General features: G+C 38.6%; 2 protein-coding genes across 6 annotated transcripts in view; both read right to left on the reverse strand.

Moving 5' to 3' along the window:
• Positions 1–14,195, reverse strand: part of LOC106056205 (uncharacterized) — a 28,093-nt gene extending 13,898 nt beyond the window's left edge. The window contains exon 1 of the mRNA XM_013212818.2: positions 13,969–14,195. The gene's annotated coding sequence lies outside the window, so the exon portion shown is untranslated. The remainder of the gene's footprint in view (positions 1–13,968) is intronic.
• Positions 14,196–17,700: 3,505 nt separating this feature from the next.
• The window catches only part of LOC106059156 (dynein axonemal heavy chain 10-like), a 190,307-nt gene continuing 185,300 nt past the window's right edge, over positions 17,701–22,707 (reverse strand). For all 5 annotated transcript variants that reach the window (XM_056006410.1, XM_056006409.1, XM_056006408.1 and 2 more), the window contains one exon: positions 17,701–18,957. In XM_056006410.1, the coding sequence (XP_055862385.1) occupies positions 18,811–18,957 (147 nt within the window). In that variant the 3' untranslated portion in view covers positions 17,701–18,810. The remainder of the gene's footprint in view (positions 18,958–22,707) is intronic.

Consider the following 22,707-nt stretch of genomic DNA (forward strand, 5'->3'; position numbering starts at 1 on the left):
GCCATGTTTGTAATCATTGTATTTTAAAATGTAAGTATTTAATGTATGCCCTTACTAATAAAAAAGATATCTTTCTTGAAAAAAAAAAAAAGCTCAATAAAGAGGCCAATAGCCCCCCCCCCCCCCCCCCCAATAAAAAAAAAAAAAGAGGCAGAGCCCAAAAAAGAGGCGAAAGTCCAAGGAAAAAAAAAAAAAAAAAAAAAAGTAAAGTAAAGTTTCACCAATAGAACAAATGATGTAAGGTTATATGTTTCTTTGGCCCACTGCTAACGAAGGTATCGTGTGCTCAACACACCATTACTTTCCCCAACTAATGTCAGGTAACCATTAGAGTTAGGTGAACTCAGACGCGCCCAAAACTTCCCAGTCTTCACCAGGATTCGAAATTAGTTCTGAAGCCAAACGCTTTACAGCTCAGCCACTGCGCCTCCTACTCTGAATGTGCGGGCGATCCAATTGCATTAATCTTAAGCTGAAAAGTTTTTGTAGAACTCTTATTCGGCTTTAAAGAGTAGTCCACATTTCTAATTTGTCTTTATATTTCTGTGTTCTCTTGAATGATGTATTAAAGTGGTTTTTTTTTTTTTTTGAAAGGCGTGTTACGAGAGCTTATGGAAACCAGTGTAAATCAATTCATTGTGGTAGAAACTCCTGAAGTCGCTTCTCAAAGAAGTCTCTGCTACTGCTAACTGCTTCGTCAACCTTGTCTTCTTGTCTTGCAGTGCAATGCACACAATGTAAAGCATTTCACGTCCAACACAAGACTCTATTCATGTGGAACATTCCAAAATAGTCAGGTCCCGCTATTAGGGGTCAATACTTCTCTAGTAGCTTTTTTTTTTTTTTAGAGTTACGGGTCTTGTAAAGGGCGTTTTCGCAACGAGCGTCGCCAGAGGGATAATTAAAAAGTGTTAAATTATAGCAACCTTTATTAACCAGTTAAGCCCGGTACTGTAAAACATCTAAAAAAAAAAACAAACAAAATAAAATTAATATATATATATATAACAACAACGAAGCTTATCTAAAGGAATAACTATATATATATCTTAAATAATGAAGAAGTTATTTCTCTTATTCAATATCTAGCAAAATCACTAAAAATTAATGGACAATATGTTATTTTATAATTTGATTCATGTTTTGTTAATTACAATAAATAATTGTTTAAAGTTTCAACTTAATCCGAGAATGGGTTAGGGAAAATTACGTGTTTTGCTTAGTTATCTTTGATAACGAAACCCTACATATTTAGCCGCATTTGTTAATACGGAAAGATTAATTTCCCTTGTCGGTATCTAACAAAATAATTAATTACCAGTAATTAATTGACTAAAAAATTATTTTTTTATTGATTCATGTCTCTCTATGCATCAATGCCAACTTGATTTGAGAATGAGTGTGGCAGAAATAACGGGTACAAACTTTTTCCCAGACAGACAGACAAAGTGAGTTGATAAAACTTTGTAAAAATTAAAAATTCAAAGACATCTTAACTTCAATGAGATATAAACCTGAAATTAGGCTGTAATCCATCATGGTGGTTGAGTGATAAAGCGCTTGACTTACGAACGAGGGGTCTTACTTTCAAAACTCCGGTGATGAATCAAAGTTCTATTCAGTTTTGTTTTAAAAGAAGCTTGTTTATCTTTATTTCAAGTTCTACATTCAGAATGTAATACGCCTGGACCGGTCTAGTTGTGTTATGAGCTTCATACCAAAGACCCAGTATAAACAATGTGAATGAGAATTACGGGTTTTTTTTTTCGGACACAAACTCTTTTGACATCAGTTTTGGGAAAGTATTCGTGGTTTGCCGTTGTGCTGGTCACATGAAACACATTTTGACCATCGACCATTGAAACAGATTGCCTATCTGACACATAAATCACAAGGGGTATTCTTACAAAGCTTATATCAACTCACTCTACCTGTCAGTCTGGTAAAAAATTTGTACACGCTATTTCTCCCACACCCAATGTCGGATAAGTTAAAATGTTGCACATATTTTTCCTACCTAGCAAAACAAGAAATAATAAAAAAAACAACAACAACAACAACAAAAAAAAAAAGAATCAGTTTATTAACTATTCGAAATTAATTATTTTGTTTAGTATTGAACTAAGAAATAAATAGTACTTGACAGATTTGGTGGCATTATTTGAATTAGTCCCCTTAATACTTTGTTTAGTAAAATTATTTCGTGGCTTAAAGGTTTGAAACTAACAATTGATCATAATAAAAGCATTTATTTTCCTAAGCACTTCGCTGGCACAGTGGTTAGTGTGAAGGCTAGAGGAGGCTTGAGCATTTGAGTTCAATTTGAAGTCGTACAACTTATTTCTCTTCTCTGATACAAAGGGAAGTTACTCATATATTTCAAGCATCCCAATATTTAGGACGTTGCCCAAATCCTAAAATAACCCAATGTGATGAATCCAAGTTTTGTTAGCCACGTCTTGCTGTACTTTTAATTGAATTTGTCGTGCATTTGTTTTTATCATTCATTAGTAGCAATTCCTATGTTGATCGGATTCATTGTATCTGTTATCATCAAAGTGCGAAATGTTGTAAAATGTTTGTTGTAAAATGTTTTACATGTTTCGGATGTTCCTTCAGAGTTGAAGATAATTACTTCCTAGTCCAAACCTCCCGCAGGACGACGGGGGATGGGAGCGGGCAGGGTTTGAACCCTCGACCATCGATAAATGTGAACGACAGTCCAGCGCGCAAACCGCTCGACCAGGCAGCCATCCTAAAAAAGGATGGAGGCTGCCCTATGTTTATACGTCTTCATGAAAAGTACGAAATGATTCTCCATTTTTCTAATTTGCCTCGTAGGATTTCTCACGCTGACGGTAACATATCTTCTTCATGTTTGCATATAACTTTGATCAATTGGACCGCATTATGGAGAGACCGAACTTATGATACTCATTAAAATAAGACTAAATATTCTCCTGAAGGTCTAATTGTTAAAATGCTTTTTTTTTAAATTATCGATTACCCACCGTCCACGACCGTTGTTTCGTCGAAGAAACCCAAAACTGGCGCTTGGCACGGCCGATTCCATTGAACCAGAGATCTTGTTAAAATTAAAACTTCCATCCATATACCGTGGGACATCATTTACGCGCATCAAGGTCCATATACCGTGGGACATCATTAACGCGCATCAAGGCACGGACTATTTTTTTTATCGGTCTACTTATAACCGGTGACTACTTTAACTTTGCACTGCACTGGTATTATCACTAAGTTAACATTCACTTAATAGAGACAACGACACTGGGGGGGAGGGCTGCTCTTCGACAGTGTGTGTGTGTGTGTGTTAGGTGAGTGTGGGACAGAAGCGCAGAAGGCGGGACGGAGTTGTCGGACCGGTTTATTGAGTTGTAGATAAAACTGTATAGAGGGATGTTGAGTTTCTTTTTGTGTGTTTGCAATATAAATATCTTTAGAATGTAATATCTGTGTACGTACATGCTGCTACGGTGAGAGATGGCTTCTAGCTATGTGCTAGCCCTACGTGTGTGTACTCGGACCTCGTAATGCTACAAAAATGTGTTGATGATGTAGAGAATATTTAATAAAAACAATAAGTCCTACATAATATACCTTTGTCTTCGATGTATAGGCCTATCAAATACAAGGATTTCGGTCACACGGGAAAAAGGGCATCATATATATATATATATATATATATATATATCATGGGCGTAGCCAGGGGGGGGTTCTTGGGGTTCAAACCCCCCCCGAAATGAAATCCCCCCCCCCCGCGGGGGGGGGACTGAATTAAGTGACTGATTTTTACTTTCATTTTGTTTATTTTAGGTGAGATTTTAATACTAAATCATCACTTACCACAGCACAGCCGAGGCAGTTTTGAGTTAAAAACCCTCTACCAGGGGGGTTTTGAGTTTAAATCCCCCTACCAGGGGGTTTTGAGATTTAAAAAACACCTATCAGGGGGTTTTGAGATACAAATCCTTCTACCAGGGGGCTTTGAGTTTGAAACCCCCTACAGGGGGTTTTGAATTTTAAACCCCCTAACAGAGGTTTTTGCAGTTAAAGCCCCCTCTTCTATAAAACAAAACCAAAAAAAATGCAAACAACAATCCCCAAATTCCAACAGCACAGTTGAGGAAGATTTTGATTTTAAAACCCCCTCCAAAATTTACGATAAACCCCATCTTCAATATAAAAAAAGCAAATTACACACTCAAAATTCTATGAGCGTAGCCAAAGGGGTTTTGAGTTTAAACCCCCCTCCCCTCCAGTTGAGGTTTGAAGCTAAAAAGTACCTCTTCAATATAAAAAAAAAAAGCAAATTACACACTATAAAATCTATGAGCGTAGCCAAAGGGGTTTTGAGTTTAAATCCCCCTCCTCCAGATGGCTTTTTCTTTAAAGTTTAAAACCCCTCCAGATGGTTTTGAGTTTAAAATTCCCCTACAGAGCGTTTAGAGTTGAAAACCTCTCTCTTCAATATTATTTTAAAGCAAACTACAGTCACCAAATTCTATGATCGTAGCTAAATAGGGTTTTGAATTAAAAACAAAACAAAAAAACTCCAGAGATTTCTTAGCTTAAAACCCCTCAACAGATGATTTGACGAAAAAAACTTTCCTTTTCGATATAAAATCTAAAGCGAAATACAGGCATGTAATTCCAAGAGCGTATTCAAGAAAGGCTACAAATTTCTACCAGTGGCTTGGGCTCCATTAATAAAGTGTGAATAGTCTTCTGACGAAATTGAAAATCATTAAATGTGTCTCAACAAAGATGACTAAGATAGATTTTAGGAGTCAGTCATAGAGATCGGGTCTAAATCAAAGAAATCATATGCCGAACTGGGAGTCGAATCCTTAGTAAGGTTGTGACAGAGCGTCGCATGAGGTTTTGCGGGACATGTTCTCACACAAAATGATTACGCAAAATAAGAGTGTCGGAAACAGCTTGCCGGAAAATGCGCCGAAAGGCGCGAGAGGGTTTAAATCAGCAAGAATAGCACATTAGGTTTTTGAAATAAAACTTTTTAATAGCAAGATAATGCACTGTAGATACCTCAGAATATGCATTTTGTTGGCTTTCAATACCAGAAATAGTGCTCGGCGGCGGGGCTTCGCCCCGCGCTGGGGGAGCGCTGCGAACTCCCCCAGACCCCCTTGCAAGGGCGGGGAGTCTACAATAAACAATAAACGTCTTCCGAAAGGGTCAGAATGTAATAAAGATTAATTATGTACACACACACACACACACATATATATATATAATTTTTTTCCGCGGGGGGGGGGGGGCAGGGGGGAATCCCCCCCCCCCCCCAAACCCTCCCCGAAAAAAAATCCTGGCTACGCCCATGATATATATATATATATATATATATATATATATATATATATATATATATATATATATATATATATAATATAGTTTATTTAATGAGGGTATTTAATAAAAAATAATTTAGTTCTAGCCTATATTAAGTTTTTTATTATTTTTTATTTTTTTGTTGGTAAACATTCTCCTCACTTCTCCTCTCCTAACTGAACATCAAACCAAGGTTGCCGCCTTATTTCTTGATGTGTTGACTTTCATAAAGCTAATGAATGTTCTGTTCTTTTAAAAGAGCCACTCTCTCTTTCTTTAGAAAAACAAAGTCGTTGGTTTCTTATCGTCGCCAATGCATCGAAAAAAAAAAGTGTGAGAGACCTAAAAGTAGGGAAAGAGGATTTTTTAAAAGATTATATCAACTCACTGTGTCTGTCTGTCCATCCGTCCGTCCGTCCGTCTGTCTGGTAAAAAGTTTGAACTTATTTTTTCGCCCATTTTGCATTTTCGGATCAAGTTAAAACTTTGCACAATTATTCATTATACTTGACAAGGCATGAATCAATCCCCCCAAAAATTTAACAATTAGTTAATTAATTGTTGGTGATTATTTATTTTTGGTTGATTTCGAAATAAGGGGAATAAATGCTACTTAATGAGAGATGTGGATACCTATTTTGCCACACCCAGGGCAAGCATAACCGGTGATCGATTAAGCAGTCTTTTTTGGTGAGCTCCACGGAAACGCTTTAAAGACCAGCTTAGGCGCCAACTTGTCTTAGCTGACATAGAAGATGGCACCTGGTTGCATGCGACCTCAGAACGAGACAGCTGGAGGTCACTCACAAAGGCCGCGGGATACACAGTTGAGACCAAAATAAAATTCGCTGCCGAGGACAGACGCAGACAGCGAAAAAGAAATTATATTAACTGTAATCCTAAATGTAGAAAGTGTTAATGGAATCCAAACTGAATATATTATTATTATATTATGAATTAAAAACCAAACTGTAAGAGAATTGAATTGAATTCGATCCACGCGTTCAATAGATTCAAAAACTTATTGCAAGTTCCCCTTTCAGACCTAGTGGTCTATAGGGCAGATGATGTAAAGGTCATCTGTTTCTGTGACCTACGGTAAACAAGGGTGTCATGTGGTCAGCACAACGACCAACCGCCTCTACTTTTCCCCAACTAAAGTTAGGCACCCATTAGAGCTGAGTGGACTTGGAGGCGCCCGAAGATCCCGAAATTTAAAATACCAGTCTTGACTAGGTTTCGAACCCCTGACCCCGGTTCGAAAGACAAGCGCTTTACCGCTCAATCACCTAATTGCTAGTGGTTCCATTAAAAAGTAGATTGCAACATGAAAAAAAAGAAGTAAAGGTACCCCTTTCAGACCTTGTGAAGTAAAGGTACCCCTTTCAGACCTTGCGAAGTAAAGGTACCCCTTTCAGACCTTACGAAGTAAAGGTACCCCTTTCAGACCTTGCGAAGTAAAGGTACCCCTTTCAGACCTTGTGAAGTAAAGGTAACCTTTTCAGACCTTGCGAAGTAAAGGTACCCCTTTCAGACCTTGCGAAGTAAAGGTACCCCTTTCAGACCTTGCGAAGTAAAGGTACCCCTTTCAGACCTTGCGAAGTAAAGGTACCCCTTTCAGACCTTGCGAAGTAAAGGTACCCCTTTCAGACCTTGCGAAGTAAAGGTACCCCTTTCAGACCTTGCGAAGTAAAGGTACCCCTTTCAGACCTTGCGAAGTAAAGGTAACCTTTTCAGACCTTGCGAAGTAAAGGTACCCCTTTCAGACCTTGCGAAGTAAAGGTACCCCTTTCAGACCTTGCGAAGTAAAGGTACCCCTTTCAGACCTTGCGAAGTAAATGTACCCCTTTCAGACCTTGCGAAGTAAAGGTACCCCTTTCAGACCTTGCGAAGTAAAGGTACCCCTTTCAGACCTTGCGAAGTAAAGGTACCCCTTTCAGACCTTGCGAAGTAAAGGTACCCCTTTCAGACCTTGCGAAGTAAAGGTACCCCTATCAGACCTTGCGAAGTAAAGGTACCCCTTTCAGACCTTGCGAAGTAAAGGTACCCCTTTCAGACCTTGCGAAGTAAAGGTACCCCTTTCAGACCTTGCGAAGTAAAGGTACCCCTTTCAGACCTTGCGAAGTAAAGGTACCCCTTTCAGACCTTGCGAAGTAAAGGTACCCCTTTCAGACCTTGCGACGTAAAGGTACCCCTTTCAGACCTTGCGAAGTAAAGGTACTACTTTCAGACCTTGCGAAGTAAAGGTACTACTTTCAGACCTTGTGAAGTAAAGGTAACATTAAAGACCTTGCGAAGTAAAGGTACCCCTTTCAGACCTTGCAAAATAAAGGTAACATTAAAGACCTTGCGAAGTAAAGGTACCCCTTTCAGACCTTGCGAAATAAAGGTAACATTAAAGACCTTGCGAAGTAAAGGTACCCCTTTCAGACCTTGCGATCTCTGTAATTCGTCTGTTTCTATTAACAAGGGTTAACGAGGGCTTTGTGTGGTTAGCCATGTATGTAAGGAACCCAAATACAGTAAGTCGGATTCAGGGACGTCCTAAAAATCAAAAGTTCGAAATCATAGTCTAGACCAGGATACAAGCAAGAGACCTCCTCGGTTTAGAAGCGAAGCACTTTTCCACATATCGCAACATGAAGGTTGTAATCATATTTTTCACAGTAACTTATTGAAATTGAAAAAGTCTTGGGGTTAGATGGGTTACGGTTAGATGAAGGTTAAAGTAGCGTGGCTTCCACAAAGATAATCCGCCCTGCTTTACAAATATCTATTGAAAGATGATTTTATTTAGTTCTCATCATGATTCTCACACCCGAACTCCCCGCTCCCCACCTCCCTGAGGTTGAATTTCAAGTGGTAAACATGAAGACGAAGCAACACGTTTGACCAGATGTATGAATAGAACACTTGGTCCAGACGTCTGCTAATCCAGGTACTTGAATGGCGACACAATTCTGTCATCATATGACATAGGTAGTCAGGTAGCTAACATGTGACATAGGCAGCAGGCGATAAAGTCGTTTCCATATTATTTAGGAAAGGGAAGGGGGGGGGGTAACCCTAGCCTAACATCACGTGACTCTTTAGTTTTTCTTCCCATTCATGATTTGTAATTGTATTCGAATAATATGAACTATGACCCTTGGAGAGAGAAGGCAGGCATGTGGGTTGCATGTTTTTTTTTTCCTAAAACAGTCTTGCACTTTTGGCACAGCGAGACCAATGGAGCAGAAGTTTGATACAATTTACAAGTTATCGACATCCACATTTGTGTGTAGGCTTTTGTATGGGTGTATGTGTGACTTTAAACTTTGATGAACATTTAGTGTTCACCACTAAAACAGACAGACAGACGGACGGACAGACAGACGAACACGCGTTCCATGTTATGATGGAGGAGAACCTGATGCTGTTTTCATGGAGTGTGTGTGTGAGTGTTTCTATGGTGACGGTGGGAGGAGGTTAGCGATTGGTTGTAGATGATACAACATAGGTGTCATTGTCATCATTTGGTCTTAGGACAGACGACTCCAGAACGTGAGACTGAAAGGTTGTGCTATTGTAGCGAGTTAGATTTTGTTAAGAAATATTATTACTAAAGTCTAATACATTTATTTAATTTATATCTACTTGATTTTTGTCTATTTTATAAATAAAATTAGATTTAGTTTTGTTCACAAAAAGTTACGCAAGTCATTTCAAGTTTATTAGTTCAGATCTATTACGTCTACAACGGTTTAATTGTCTACCAGAAGTTTGGTGCCACTAGTCAACGACCGGCAACAACTGATAGCCCAAGTATTCCCAAACTAATTGTTACAACTAAGATTAATATAAACAAATTATAGAAAGCATTTTTGATTACAAAGCTTATAGCAACTGTTTGCACCGTGACTAAAATGTTAACTATGTTGTATATTTGCACATAACTTAGTATTAATCATTATGTGTAGCCATCATTATGTCCTATCCTATCATTGAATCATTAAAACTTTGTTTTATTTATCAGAGAGTTCGTAAGACCACATGGCTATTAAGGGCTATCAGAGAGTTCTTAAGACCACATGGCTATTAAGGGCTATCAGAGAGTTCGTAAGACCACATGGCTATTGAGTGCTATCAGGGAGTTCGTAAGACCACATGGCTATTAAGGGCTATCAGAGAGTTCGTAAGACCACTTGGCTATTAAGGGCTATCAGAGAGTTCGTAAGACCACATGGCTATTAAGGGATATCAGAGAGTTCGTAAGACCATTTGGCTATTAAAAGATATCAACGATTTCGTAAGACCAATTGACTATAAAAAATCACATGACTTCTAGAAGTGTGGGAAACAATAAAGTAACAAGCTCATTGTGCTGCCTACTTAACACACTAGTAAATCACTAGGTAGAGATGGGATCTCATTGTGCTGCCTACTTAACACACTAGTAAATCACTAGGTAGAGATGGGATCTCATTGTGCTGCCTACTTAACACACTAGTAAATCACTAGGTAGAGATGGGATCTCATTGTGCTGCCTACTTAACACACTAGTAAATCACTAGGTAGAGATGGGATCTCATTGTGCTGCCTACTTAACACACTAGTAAATCACTAGGTAGAGATGGGATCTCATTGTGCTGCCTACTTAACACACTAGTAAATCACTAGGTAGAGATGGGATCTCATTGTGCTGCCTACTTAACACACTAGTAAATCACTAGGTAGAGATGGGATCTCATTGTGCTGCCTACTTAACACACTAGTAAATCACTAGGTAGAGATGGGATCTCATTGTGCTGCCTACTTAACACACTAGTAAATCACTAGGTAGAGATGGGATCTCATTGTGCTGCCTACTTAACACACTAGTAAATCACTAGGTAGAGATGGGATCGTTTTCAACTTGCATTTTCTAAAGATCATAATAGGTGCATCCAACGGTGTATATAGCAGTACATGTACAGTAGTCGGCAGATCTAAAGAAGCACAAAGTAAACTAGAAACAGTTAATTCAATGGATGAAAAGAACCGACAATATACTAGATGAAATAAATTTAATAAAATGTCAAAGGTCACAGGTCAATAGATGTTTTCAATGTTGGGCTAACAGCCCCATACAAACCAAAACGTTTATACTATGTTAAGCCCCGTGTTTATTTTTAAAATGTGGGTAAAGGGAGTAGTGTGTGCGTACTTGCTTGTAAATCTTGTTTGTTAAAAACACTTCAATTTATTTTCTAAATCTGACATGTAGAGCTTATACTAAGATACATTAAACACATTTTCTTTCTGAATGGTTTGAGTAATGTAACCTATGCACTATGTTGGCTTCAGTTTTATAGTGGTTGTTCTCTATTGACATCATGCAAGAATTTTAGTCTAAGTCAGGGGTGGGCAAATTACGTCCCGCGGGCCACATGCGGCCCGCCAGACTCCCTTATGCGGTCCGCAGACACCTACAGAAATCAGGTGTGGCCACAGATTATACATACAAAAATGCAAATATATTAAAAATAACTAATTTTAAGTATCTATAAAAATTATTTAAATTTCTGATTCTTATCACGTACGATGAAGAGGCGAAAGAAACATTGTCTCTACATGTCATTCTAAAAAGCTTAAAATAACCTAGAGTTTTCCTATTTGCAATATTTTTTAACATTCAGTTAAATATTCAAACCCAGGCCACTATACTTTGAAGAACTGTGTTGAAAGTCTTGGGTTAGCTAGGAATCAAATAGCAAGGGTTATTAATTGATGGAGCCCGTGTTTTGGCTGAGAAAAAAAAGTTTTTTTTTGAAATAAATTAAAGAACAATAAGAGTAAGCTGCAGTGAATATCATATTAACTTAGTTATCTCAGCGATCATACTTAACAGAGCAAGGGGTCTTTAACCACAGGCCTAGAAGTATTGAAGATTTGGAAGCAAAACATTCCGATGTTCGGTACCACAGTAGTATCCTCTGGCTTAGCATGGGCAAGGTATTGAGAAAAATATAGGATCTCAAAGAAGAAATTGTTATGTTCATTGAAGGACATTGACCGTGACATTGTTACTAATATTTTTAAAGAGGAGTGGAAGACTGACTTCATGTTTTTCATAAATGTGAATGTAATGTATGCGCATGTTAAATCTTTTCAAACAAAGGTTTCTCATTTCTCCAGGCAAGCAAGTGAAAACAGGATATGTCATTGTCCTTTGCTGAAAAGTGAAACGATTTCTAGTGAAATGGTTGGAAATTACAAGACTTATTTTAATTCTTTGGTTGTGGATGCAGAAGCTGATTCAGCTCCAGAGGGAATGCCTCCAAGCAAATTATGACCTGAAAGAGAAGTTCCAGCCATTTTTTTTTTGTTTGAAAATAAACAAGTTTAAGAACAGGTCGATGCTGACTGACTGTAATTTGAAAGCAGCCACAAGGATAACAACTAGTAAGCTAATTCCACGGAGACGCGGTGGCTGAGCGGTAAAGCGCTTGACTTTTGAAGCGGAGGTCTCGAGTTCGAATCCTGGTGAAGACTGGGATTTTTAATTTCAGGATCTTTGGGCGCCTCTGAGTCCATGGGTACCTGAAATTAGTTGGGGAAAATTAAAGGCAGTTGGTTGTTGAGCTGGCCACATGACACCCTCGTTGATATATATATCCGGCCCCCCAGTCCCAAAATTTTTGTAATGCGGCCATCGATAGAAAAAGGTTGCCCATCCCAGGTCTAGGTGCATACTATCGGAGTACAATATTTTCATCACACAAACAAGAGAGAGAGAGAGAGAAAGAGTCTTAATTAAAAGAATTATCAAATCCCTTCTACTACGAAAGTCACGTGACTTATACTGGTATCTACAAGAAACTACTGACATTACAAAACAATCAGAAAAAGATGCACACACATACAGAAATAAACAAACAGATGTGTGTGGTGGTGTAGAAACTAAACATACAGAGTCTCGAATTTGTTTGTAAGATTTGAAGATCTTGGTCGGTCTCTTTAGACATGAATACAAAAAGGTCCAAGCTGAGAAAAAGATAGATGATAGTGCGGATGACCATAATGCAGAAGATGCTATAGTCACAAATACAAAATGAAAAGCACGAAACATTATCGCTAGGCAACACCAATCACACCAATCAAGTATTAACAATCACGCAATAACGACAGAGGTGAAATAATTTCATCAATGCTGTTATGTTCATGAATCTTATTGTTTAAGTATGATAATTACACATACCTTGCTACAATTATTATATTGAAAGCACGCTAGCACACACACAAACACACACATACATATATAAATATATCAGAGGCGTAGTGAGTAAAACGTGCGCCCGGGGCAAGATACTTCATTGGCGACCCCCCCCCCCCTTTTTTTTTTCCATGAACCACACATAGAAATATAGGCCTATAAATAAAAAGTGTTTATAACTTTAGAATGCTTTATCTAACTTAAATATCTACAATAATTTTATTTTTAGGCGCCTCTCTATGTGTGGCGCCCCGCTCCCACAAAGCTGGCGCCCGGTGTATAGTACCCCCCTTGCACACCCCAGTACGCCTCTGATATATATATATATATATCCATGAATATAACAACATTTTACTGTTGCTCACCTGAGTGAAAAGCAACGAATAGATACACTTATATTTTATAATTAACATGATATTTAGTAACTACATCAATAGTGTATTAGTAACTACATCTATATTTTTATGGTATAAGTTAAGTCTATATTGTAGACCAATCGTCTATTCAACACAGAGACTTGAACAGATTCAAACTAGAGACATAAGGTTTATTAAGAATGACTAACATGTGACTAGAGTAACACCATTGAAAAAACGAACAAAATTAGATTCATTGCAGGAGAAGAGACAACAACTGTTATGTCAAGTCGCAATAATATGTTACATACACAAAACACTGACCCATAACTAGCGAATACAAAATCATAACATAATAAAATACTCCGAAATAAATGCACATTTCTTACTGCATATGCCAGGACAAATTCGTCAAAGTACTCTTACTTTCTTAAGGTCGTTAAAGCATTAATTACTTATAAATACCTTTATGCTCTACACCACATAAACTAACACTCCGTGTTATTGTAACGGCACCACTTTAAGGCCTAGTAGCTTACTCACTGCTAACTCACTGGTAACTCACTGCGAACTCACTGGTAACTCACTGCTAACTCACTGGTAACTCACTGCGAACTCACTGCTAACTCACTGCTAACTCACTGGTAACTCACTGGTAACTACTGTCCAAAGAAAGCAGAATGTAAACTAAAACTCTATGGCCATACCACAAGGTTCTCAGGGCAAACACCTTCCTTCAGGGAAAAGAGTAAGAGACAGAGAAAGTGATGGGAAAACTAACAACATAAAAAAATAGAAGGGCCTCCCATCGAAAGAAATTCTATCCAAGACAAAAGACAGACATGGAGAAAGACGGTCAACAGATCTAGTGTGGTGCCCCAAACGACTAAGGACTAGTTGAAGGTGAATGAAGGTGAAGGGTATTCACTAAACGACCACATTCGGATATTTCTAGAAAATTGAAACAAAATGGAAAGAAACAAATACATTGGCCAGTCACTTTCTTACCTTGGATTGCTACCATTGGACATCAAAACCAATCACTGTGCCGGTGTATTGATCACTTACACATCGACCCCTCACGTTTGTATCACAAGTTAATCCTCAGCACATCACAACCTGCACACTGAAACACAACTGGCCAGGTAGAACAGTCCACTGAATGCCAGTTGACTATAGCAGAAACGAAGACTCCTCTTGACACTGTAAAATGTTAGAAATTTATATTTAAAAAAAATTGTTTCATTTATTTTGGTCCAGATATTTTTTTCTATTCAGACAGTCTTTGTTGAAGTCAATGACATTAACAAGGGGGATAATTTCTTGAAGTGTTACTGCAACATACTGGACTGGTTGTGAGTAGTCGAGTTAAATGGGCGTGCTAGAGGTAGATAGGAAGCTTTACAGAACATGGGGAGAGAGCAGGAGAGAAGGAGCAGGAGAGATGAAGTATTCAAGACTAGCAGAAGGAAGGGAGCAGGAGAGATGAAGTATTCAAGACTAGCAGAAGGAAGGGAGCAGGAGAGATGAAGTATTCAAGACTAGCAGAAGGAAGGGAGCAGGAGAGATGAAGTATTCAAGACTAGCAGAAGGAAGGGAGCAGGAGAGATGAAGTATTCAAGACTAGCAGAAGGAAGGGAGCAGGAGAGATGAAGTATTCAAGACTAGCAGAAGGAAGGGAGCAGGAGAGATGAAGTATTCAAGACTAGCAGAAGGAAGGGAGCAGGATAGATGAAGTATTCAAGACTAGCAGAAGAAAGGGAGCAGGATAGATGAAGTATTCAAGACTAGCAGAAGGAAGGGAGCAGGAGAGATGAAGTATTCAAGACAAGCAGAAGAAAGAAGACCAAGTGGGATAGATAAGGATGGAGGGGGGGGAGGGGAGAGCGTATGGTGAGAAAATGGGAGATAAAAATGGAGGTATGTGTGATGTTATGTCCAGAAAGATGGGGCTAGCGTAGTAGTCAATACACGTGTACTACTTAGGTAGCTCCTTGACAAGTCATTACCCAGGGTTCATCTCGCACTAGTGGCTATAAGGTCTCTCCTGGACTTTGGGGGAATCCAGAACAAGCCCTTTTTCTGGCGTTGTTTTTAACCACCATCTACCATGCGCCTTAGCAACAACAACAAAACATAGCCAATCTTCTGCAGCTAGTTCTGCAACGTTATAGGTCGTGCAGGGCGCACTGGTCATTCTCTGTTGCACCAAAGTAACTCCAAAATGTTTTAACCAGATTTTAAAACCTATTTTGTTTTCACATTGCTTTGATGTGACATGTCGTTTTAGTCAATTGACAAAGACTTTCACACAGGGTACAGCTTGGAAAACAGCTTAAACCATTGAAAAGAAACGAACGTATGTCTCACGCAGAAAAAAAGATAAAACAACAACAACAACATAATAATAACAAATAAAGCTAAATAAAGGTTATAGTTTAAAAGGCAATCCATGACGATAGTCTTCCAGTCCTTAGAGTGCACCAAATCAGTGACTGCTCGGACCAGTCAGAGATTTTGTCTCATCTGATGCAGACAAAGCCGTTGTCCGTTGGGAGTTAAAATTTTATTTTTTTTCGCCACAGTTCCCATCGAAATGTGAACTTAAGAAAGATGGACCTAGTAGCAGTAGTTGGCTAGCACGCGGCCTACTGGGAGCTAGCCTGTACTAATAATATTATGTAAATACAATATATTCAAAAACCTGTCCGGCAAGTTTAGAGCGAAACAAAACAAAAAAATTCTATGGCTAGGTTGGTAGTTGAGTATCAGAGCCAATTTTTTTTTTTTGAACAGCCGTGGCTCAGCGACACGGTGGTGAAGGGGGCGCTGTGGGCGCAACCTGTGATTCCTAAATTGTTGCCAAAAAAAAAGTGTATTGCTTATGTCTCAATATTAAAAGAAGGTGTACTGGGGAGGGGGAGGTTGCTGTGTAAAAAGGGGTGGGGCTTAACTAAATTTACTCTGGCGCTTAATGGATTTTAACATGGTGTGAAATGTGACTGCAATAACCTGTTCCACTATGTGTGTGTGTGTGTGTGTGTGAGCATGCTAGGAGGCAAAATAAAGGGGGTGGGGTGGGAGGCTAAAATATTATTACGGGAGTGAAGCACAGTCGTACCAGCGTGTGAGGTGGGGTGTGCGGGTCGGCGTGGGAGTGTGCGGGGCGGAGACGGGTGCACTGTGGGATGTCAGGAATGCAAGGTGTGGACGGGACTACAAATAAAACATCGCACAAAATATTTTGAATGTAAATTCTTATCTCTCTGGAGCAGAGATTGTCAATCTTAAGTGCTGTATAGGGCCTGGGGCCTTTCACCATACTCACCCACCCACCCTCTTATCTCTCAGAGATCTGGTTAAGCTCCCCACCCAACACGCACACACTTTGACATGGGGTTCAATGTTGACGTCAACATGGCTTGACTTACGTCACTCATGAACGTTGAGCATTGTGCTGTCAAGACGATATTCTTGTCCACCGAAACATCATAACACTATAGAAGCTCATCTTCAAGAGATTTTTAAAAATATTTTTTTTATTTCCGCCACACGAATGTCATCTAAGATCTTGATTACCGTGTCATTAGAAAGGTTACACTATTTACTGTCCTGGGTCTTGACTTACATGTCATTTGGAAGATGGCACTGATTACTATCCTTGACCATTTATTAAGATGTCATTTGAAAAACTTCTTGAAAATTGTGACAATCAGATTCAATTATTATAATAGTTTAATTAATATAATCACTATAAAATAGTGAGTTTAACCAAGGATCTATTAGTTTACATTAATAATAATAATAAAGGTTTGTCTTCGAGTCCAAAGATTAATTCCAAAGAAGAATGCAGTATTTCTCTTAGCTTTGCAGTCCCAACTGTGACCTAAATATTTTGCCAAATTCAGAGCCGGCATAACCATTGTACGCAGGTGGTTGTTTTAGATTTTCTTTTCGCCGTCTACTTTTGTCCTATACAGCGGATTCTCTTTTGGTCTCAAATGTGTATCCAGCGGCCTTTGTTAGTGACATCCAGCTGTCTCGTTTTGAAGCAGCATGCAACTAGGTGCTCTCTTCTGTTATTTAAAGCAAGTTGGCGCTAAGCTGGTCTTTAACGCGTTTCCGTGGGGATCTCTGTTACATCGACCACCTTTCAGCTCACCCAAAAAATACCTTCTTCCACAATACGGGATACGTGCCCTGCCCAGTGTAACTATAGGACCTTATGTCCCCTTATACAGTATACAGTATGTCTATGATGGAGCGCAAACATCTCTGGTGGAAGCGTTCCTGTAGTCTTAGTTGCTTTCTGTATAATACCCATGTCTCAGATCCACATAGAAGGGTTGCCAGAACCACTGTGCGGTAGACATTGATTTTTGTAGGCAGTCGATGCGATTTATTCCACCAAACTCTCGCCTGGAGGCTCCCTACTGACAGTTATCAACTTCCATTGAAAGCGATGCGTCATTTGATACTTTGCTTCCTAGATATGGGAAGCAGTTTACATTACAAATAAGTGTAAATCAATTTTCTATTTAAATAACAAAGGAATCTGATGCAAACTACCTTGAACAACGGATGCTTATTTGTGCATGCATTTGCTAAACTAGATTTATTGGACATTTTTATTTTAGTATCACCCAATGATATACTAAGTGAAAATTGATAACAATGTTAAAAAGAGTTACATCACCTTGAAAGTGGAATAAAAAAAAACACACAAGCTATTTTTTACTTGTTAAGAATATTTAATTAAAACAACACAGAGAAGCGAAACTTCACATTTACGTTGTCTATAGGCACGAATAAACACTTCGACCTTATTTAAACATGCACACAAATCCATTTTATTCTATGACCCCCCAACAAGGATAATAACACAATATGAATAATATTTCATTTAAAAAAACATCACAGCTATATAAAATAATAAACATTTATATCATACATTGCGCTGATAAGTAATGCTGTGAATCGTTTTACCGTATACTTATAATCTATAAATAACATTATCAACACAGGGGGGGCCAAACGTCCCTCCATCAGTTGAAATTACTGTAAGAGTTCTTATATTAGAATATCTTATAGTGCCGTTACTTCTGTTACTCTGAAGTAAAAGTAAGAATGCCTTGAACTTGACAAACCTTATCAGGTACTAGAACTGGGTATAGTCTCTGTAAGTTGCCATTTTACTCAAAGCTGCCCAAAGAAAACAGCAACCCCCACAACCATGAGTGAAAAAATTGCCACTCTAACCCCCAGCGATCAGAAGCCACTCTAACCCCCAGCGATCAGAAGCCACTCTAACCCCCAGCGATCAGAAGCCACTCTAACCCCTCAGCTTTTACTGGGCACAAACCTCATAGCTATGAAGAGCGACCCGAATAAAACACAGGTATCAGCAGCCACTTAAACATTATTTTCTTCAGGCAAAAACAAATCAAAATAGTGTGTCCTATGAAAACACACATGCGTGCAAGTTATGGGGAAGAGTAGTTATGGTTCGGATTTTTAAAACTACATCAATATTTTTTACAGTTTCTTTTTATTCTTAAAGTTCATGTGAAAAATAAAATCTTTACATCAGTCTGAAAAAAATAGGGGGGGGGTCTTGCAGGCATAATAGCAAAATGAAACTAAGATCAGAAAACAGAAATTGAAAAAAAAGAACATATAAATAACTTCAGTGATTAACGATAGTATTTTTTAGCATAAATAATTAATTATATAAATTAGTCACGTGATAAGCCCTAGTCACGTGATTTGGCTAACATGGCCGACATCATCGACTGGTTTACACACTGGTTGCCATACAATATATTCCCGCCAAAGAAACGCGTGGAGTGATCAGTCCGTGTTGAGAATGAGGCAGAGACCTTGAAGCACCCAGTGAGATATATGCTCCTTGGTGAACAAGTCCGCTTCAAAAACAAGTCCGACGCCCATGGCGTTGCGCCTCATGGAAGTCACGTACACAGGCGTTCTGAACGTGTTCTGTAGCGGAGCAGACGAACAGAAATGGTTCATTAAGTCATATGGTTAATTAAGTCATATGGTTAAGAGACTCTGTATCTGAAATAACCCTAAGAACCGAAAAATAACTGTCATCTATCTCAATTCTGCAAGGTGTAGCTCTTATTTTCTACCTAAAACAAAATAAAAAAATTATCACTAATTGATTAACTGATTGGTTATTTTATTTTTTTATTCGTGTATTGCCATCGACTATGAATAATTGTGCAAAATTTCAACATGATTCGAGAATGGAAAGTGGGAGAAATAACGTGCACAAGATTTGTACCAGACAGACAGACGGGGTGAGTTACTATAAACTTTATAACAACAACAAAACAAGCGAAATCTTCTTCTTCTAGCCAGCTTTATTGCTGCTGAGCTGTGAGCTCTTTTGCAGACTGTGCCAAAGAAAAATAGTGTGCTGTTTTCTTCAGTTGTTCAGCACTGCCGTACAGGGTGTTGGTTATGTTGGGCTGTAGTGGAAGTAGGCTCTGCCTAAGGTGGATAGGAAGGGGCATTAAAAAAGGATAGGGTTTACGGTTTCATAAGGGTGGGCGCAAATCTACAAAGGGGGAGTTGTGTGGAATTTATTTGGTTAAGATGGCAATTTAACCGAGGTGTGTGTCCTGTTCTTAGTTGGAAGATTGTATATTGCTCTTTGCGGGGGAGGAAGTTAATACTGTCCAGTTTGTTAGGTAAAGTCATTTCTTTGTACATAGCTCTGCCTGTGTTTCCTGATGCCCATTGTTTGAGCCACTTCTCTTTGTGGTTGTTGAAAACGAAATATTTAAAAAATCCTTAAAAGAAAACAAAGCTTATCTAAAGGTGAAGAACTCCGCCCTTAAAACTATTTCTATCAATATTGTACAAGCTATTTCTCTTATTCAATATCAAACAAAATAATTAATTAGCAACAATTAATTGACTAATTAGGTATTTATTTTTATCGATTCATGTTTTGTTTGGTACAATAAATAATTGTTTAAAGTATTAACTTGATCGGAGAATGCGTGAGGGAGAAATAGCGTTAACCATCATTTAAGTGGACTAAACCCAACAAATTTAGACATATCTGTAAATACTGAATAATTAGTTTCTGTTGTTAGTATCAAACAAAACAAATTTACTAGTAAGTAATTGACTAATTAGTATTTTTTTTTTATTGTTTTAAGTCTTGTCTATGCCAATGAATAATTATGCGAAGTTTCAGCTTGATCTGAGAATGGGTGTGGGAGAAATAACGTGTAAACGCTTATTACCAGACAGACAGACAGAAAGAGCGAATTGATATAAGCCTTGTAAAAAAAAATACCCAGGCTAAGTTTAACGGAGGCCTTGAGACTAGTGGGAAAAGAACACACTATCTTCTAAGGAATTAGAACCAACGCTCTTTGATTGGCCAATCAATTATGTACAAATCTCTTTATAAATATGACCTTTTTTTGTTTTGAAAGCCGAACCGCCCAGGGGTAGGGGAAATAGATTTAGCATTCATTGATTTATGTGGGAGTACGGTAAGTGGGACACATAAAGGGAGCAGAGAAGAGACAATAAAGCTATTTACAAGGCCAACCAGAGAAAATAAAGTTTGAGTTTGAGTTTTGAGTTTAGGCACATCGACACAATTTAGGCCATGTCGTGCCCGTAATCCTTTAAGGATCACTCTCCCTTTATATAACAAAATCTAAATTCTATACAGTTAAATCATTAAAAACAAGGTCTATTCACAGTTAAAACAGTAAAGGTAGTAAAAATTTAATAATTCTGTAAAAATCTTATGTAAATATTATATATTCACAATTCATAAATCAGATCTTCGTAGACAACCCCCACCTCCCGGACAAAGCCCAGTACCTTCCCGGGGTCCACATTATCGAATAGTGTTTTTAAATTGTGTTCTAAAATATTTCTCCCTGACATCCTGGTATCTGGGGCAATCAATGAGGATATGTTCCATGTTGAGGCGAGAGTCACAGTACTCACAAAGTGGGGGCTCCTCTCTCTTCAGCACAATAAAGGTATTTACAAGGCCAACCAGAGACAATAAAACTATTTACAAGGCCAACCAGAGACAATAAAACTATTTACAAGGCCAACCAGAAGGAATGTACCTATTTTAAGTGCCAATATGAGACAATGTACCTATTTACATGGCCAACAAAAGGTAATGTACCTATTTTCGGAGACATCCAGCAGCAATGTACCTATTTACAGGGCCAACCAGAGGCAATGCACCTATTTACAGGGCCAACCAGAGGCAATGCACCTATTTACAGGGCCAACCAGAGGCAATGCACCTATTTACAGGGCCAACCAGAGGCCATGCACCTATTTACAGGACCAATAAGAGACAAAAGAGACAAGGCAGCCTTTATTCAGAGTCAGTGACACGCAACTTTATATAGACCACAGGCCGGACAAAGTTGGTCACCACTGGACGCTGACAAAAAAAAAAAACCCACAGAAAATCTGCTCAATACTCAAATATACGGTGCCAAACATGAGGAAACCGGATGGAGGAATTGCACTAACCAAGAAATATACCAGCTATATGAAGACCCATCCATAGTGGCGGAAAGTGAACACCAGAGAACAGAGAAGCAAAGATTGTTCACCGGAATAAAACAAAACGCAGGCGCCCCAAAGGCAGACCACGAGTACGGTGGCTTGATAACGTTGAGGCAGATCTACAACAGCTAAAAGTCCGAGCACAGGATAGATGAGAATGGAGAGATGTGCTAAAGCAGCCAGGGCCATCCATGGGCTGTAGCGCCACTGGGATGGGATGGATAGTGACACGCGACTTTATATAGACCCCAGGCCGCACCAAGTCGGTCACCACTGGTGTAACATAGATCAATGGTTTTATATTAATTATTTATTAATTATAATTATATCAATGTTAAGAAACAAAAGGATCCGAAATGAATGATTGAATACTAGACTCTAGCACTAGCATTAACTTCCAATCCCTCGCATCGACTTTTACTGTCTATGCTGTGTTAAGCTGATTTGTTCTAGGATCACAGACAAACTAGAGACGAGTATCTTACCATTGGAAATAAGATGCTTTAGTTAAAAAGGATACAAGATGAAATCTACAAAGACCTCTGACCACTGTCAAGAAAACGCGAACTAAAATGTTATGTTCATATCACAAGATCATCAGAGCTCGCAAAGACCTTCCTACAGGAAACAGCACCAGGCAAACAAAGAAGAAGCACACAGAGAAATTGATAGGAAGAAAGTGATGTGAAGACAACATTAAATAATGGACGGGCCTGTCATTGCAAGAGATTCTATTCAAAGCAAAAGACATCTTAACTTGATATATAATACAGACATTACTTCAAAAAAGAAGATGATTACGTCCTACGCGTCATGCATTCAGTCATGCATATTAACCAATGACTTAAATTCTGCCAAAATACTGGTTTTCCTGGCTAGCTCAGGCAACCCATTCCATGCTCTAATAGCACTAGGGAAGAAGGAGTATTTGTACAAATTTGTCCTAGCATATGGGACGAGGAATGTGCCTTTATCTTTGTGTCTTTCTGAGTATTTTATTAAATTTTGTTTTTGTATTAGAAGATTATGGTTCAGTGTTTTATGTATAATTGCTACTTTACTTTGAAGTCTTCTATCCTGAAGGCTTTCTAAATGTAGTGATTTTACTAAAGGTGTTACTCTTAATGTTTTATTGAGTTGATGGGTCCCAAACACAGGATG

Source organism: Biomphalaria glabrata, chromosome 12, assembly GCF_947242115.1.
Source record: "Biomphalaria glabrata chromosome 12, xgBioGlab47.1, whole genome shotgun sequence".
NCBI classification, from domain to species: Eukaryota; Metazoa; Mollusca; class Gastropoda; family Planorbidae; genus Biomphalaria; species Biomphalaria glabrata.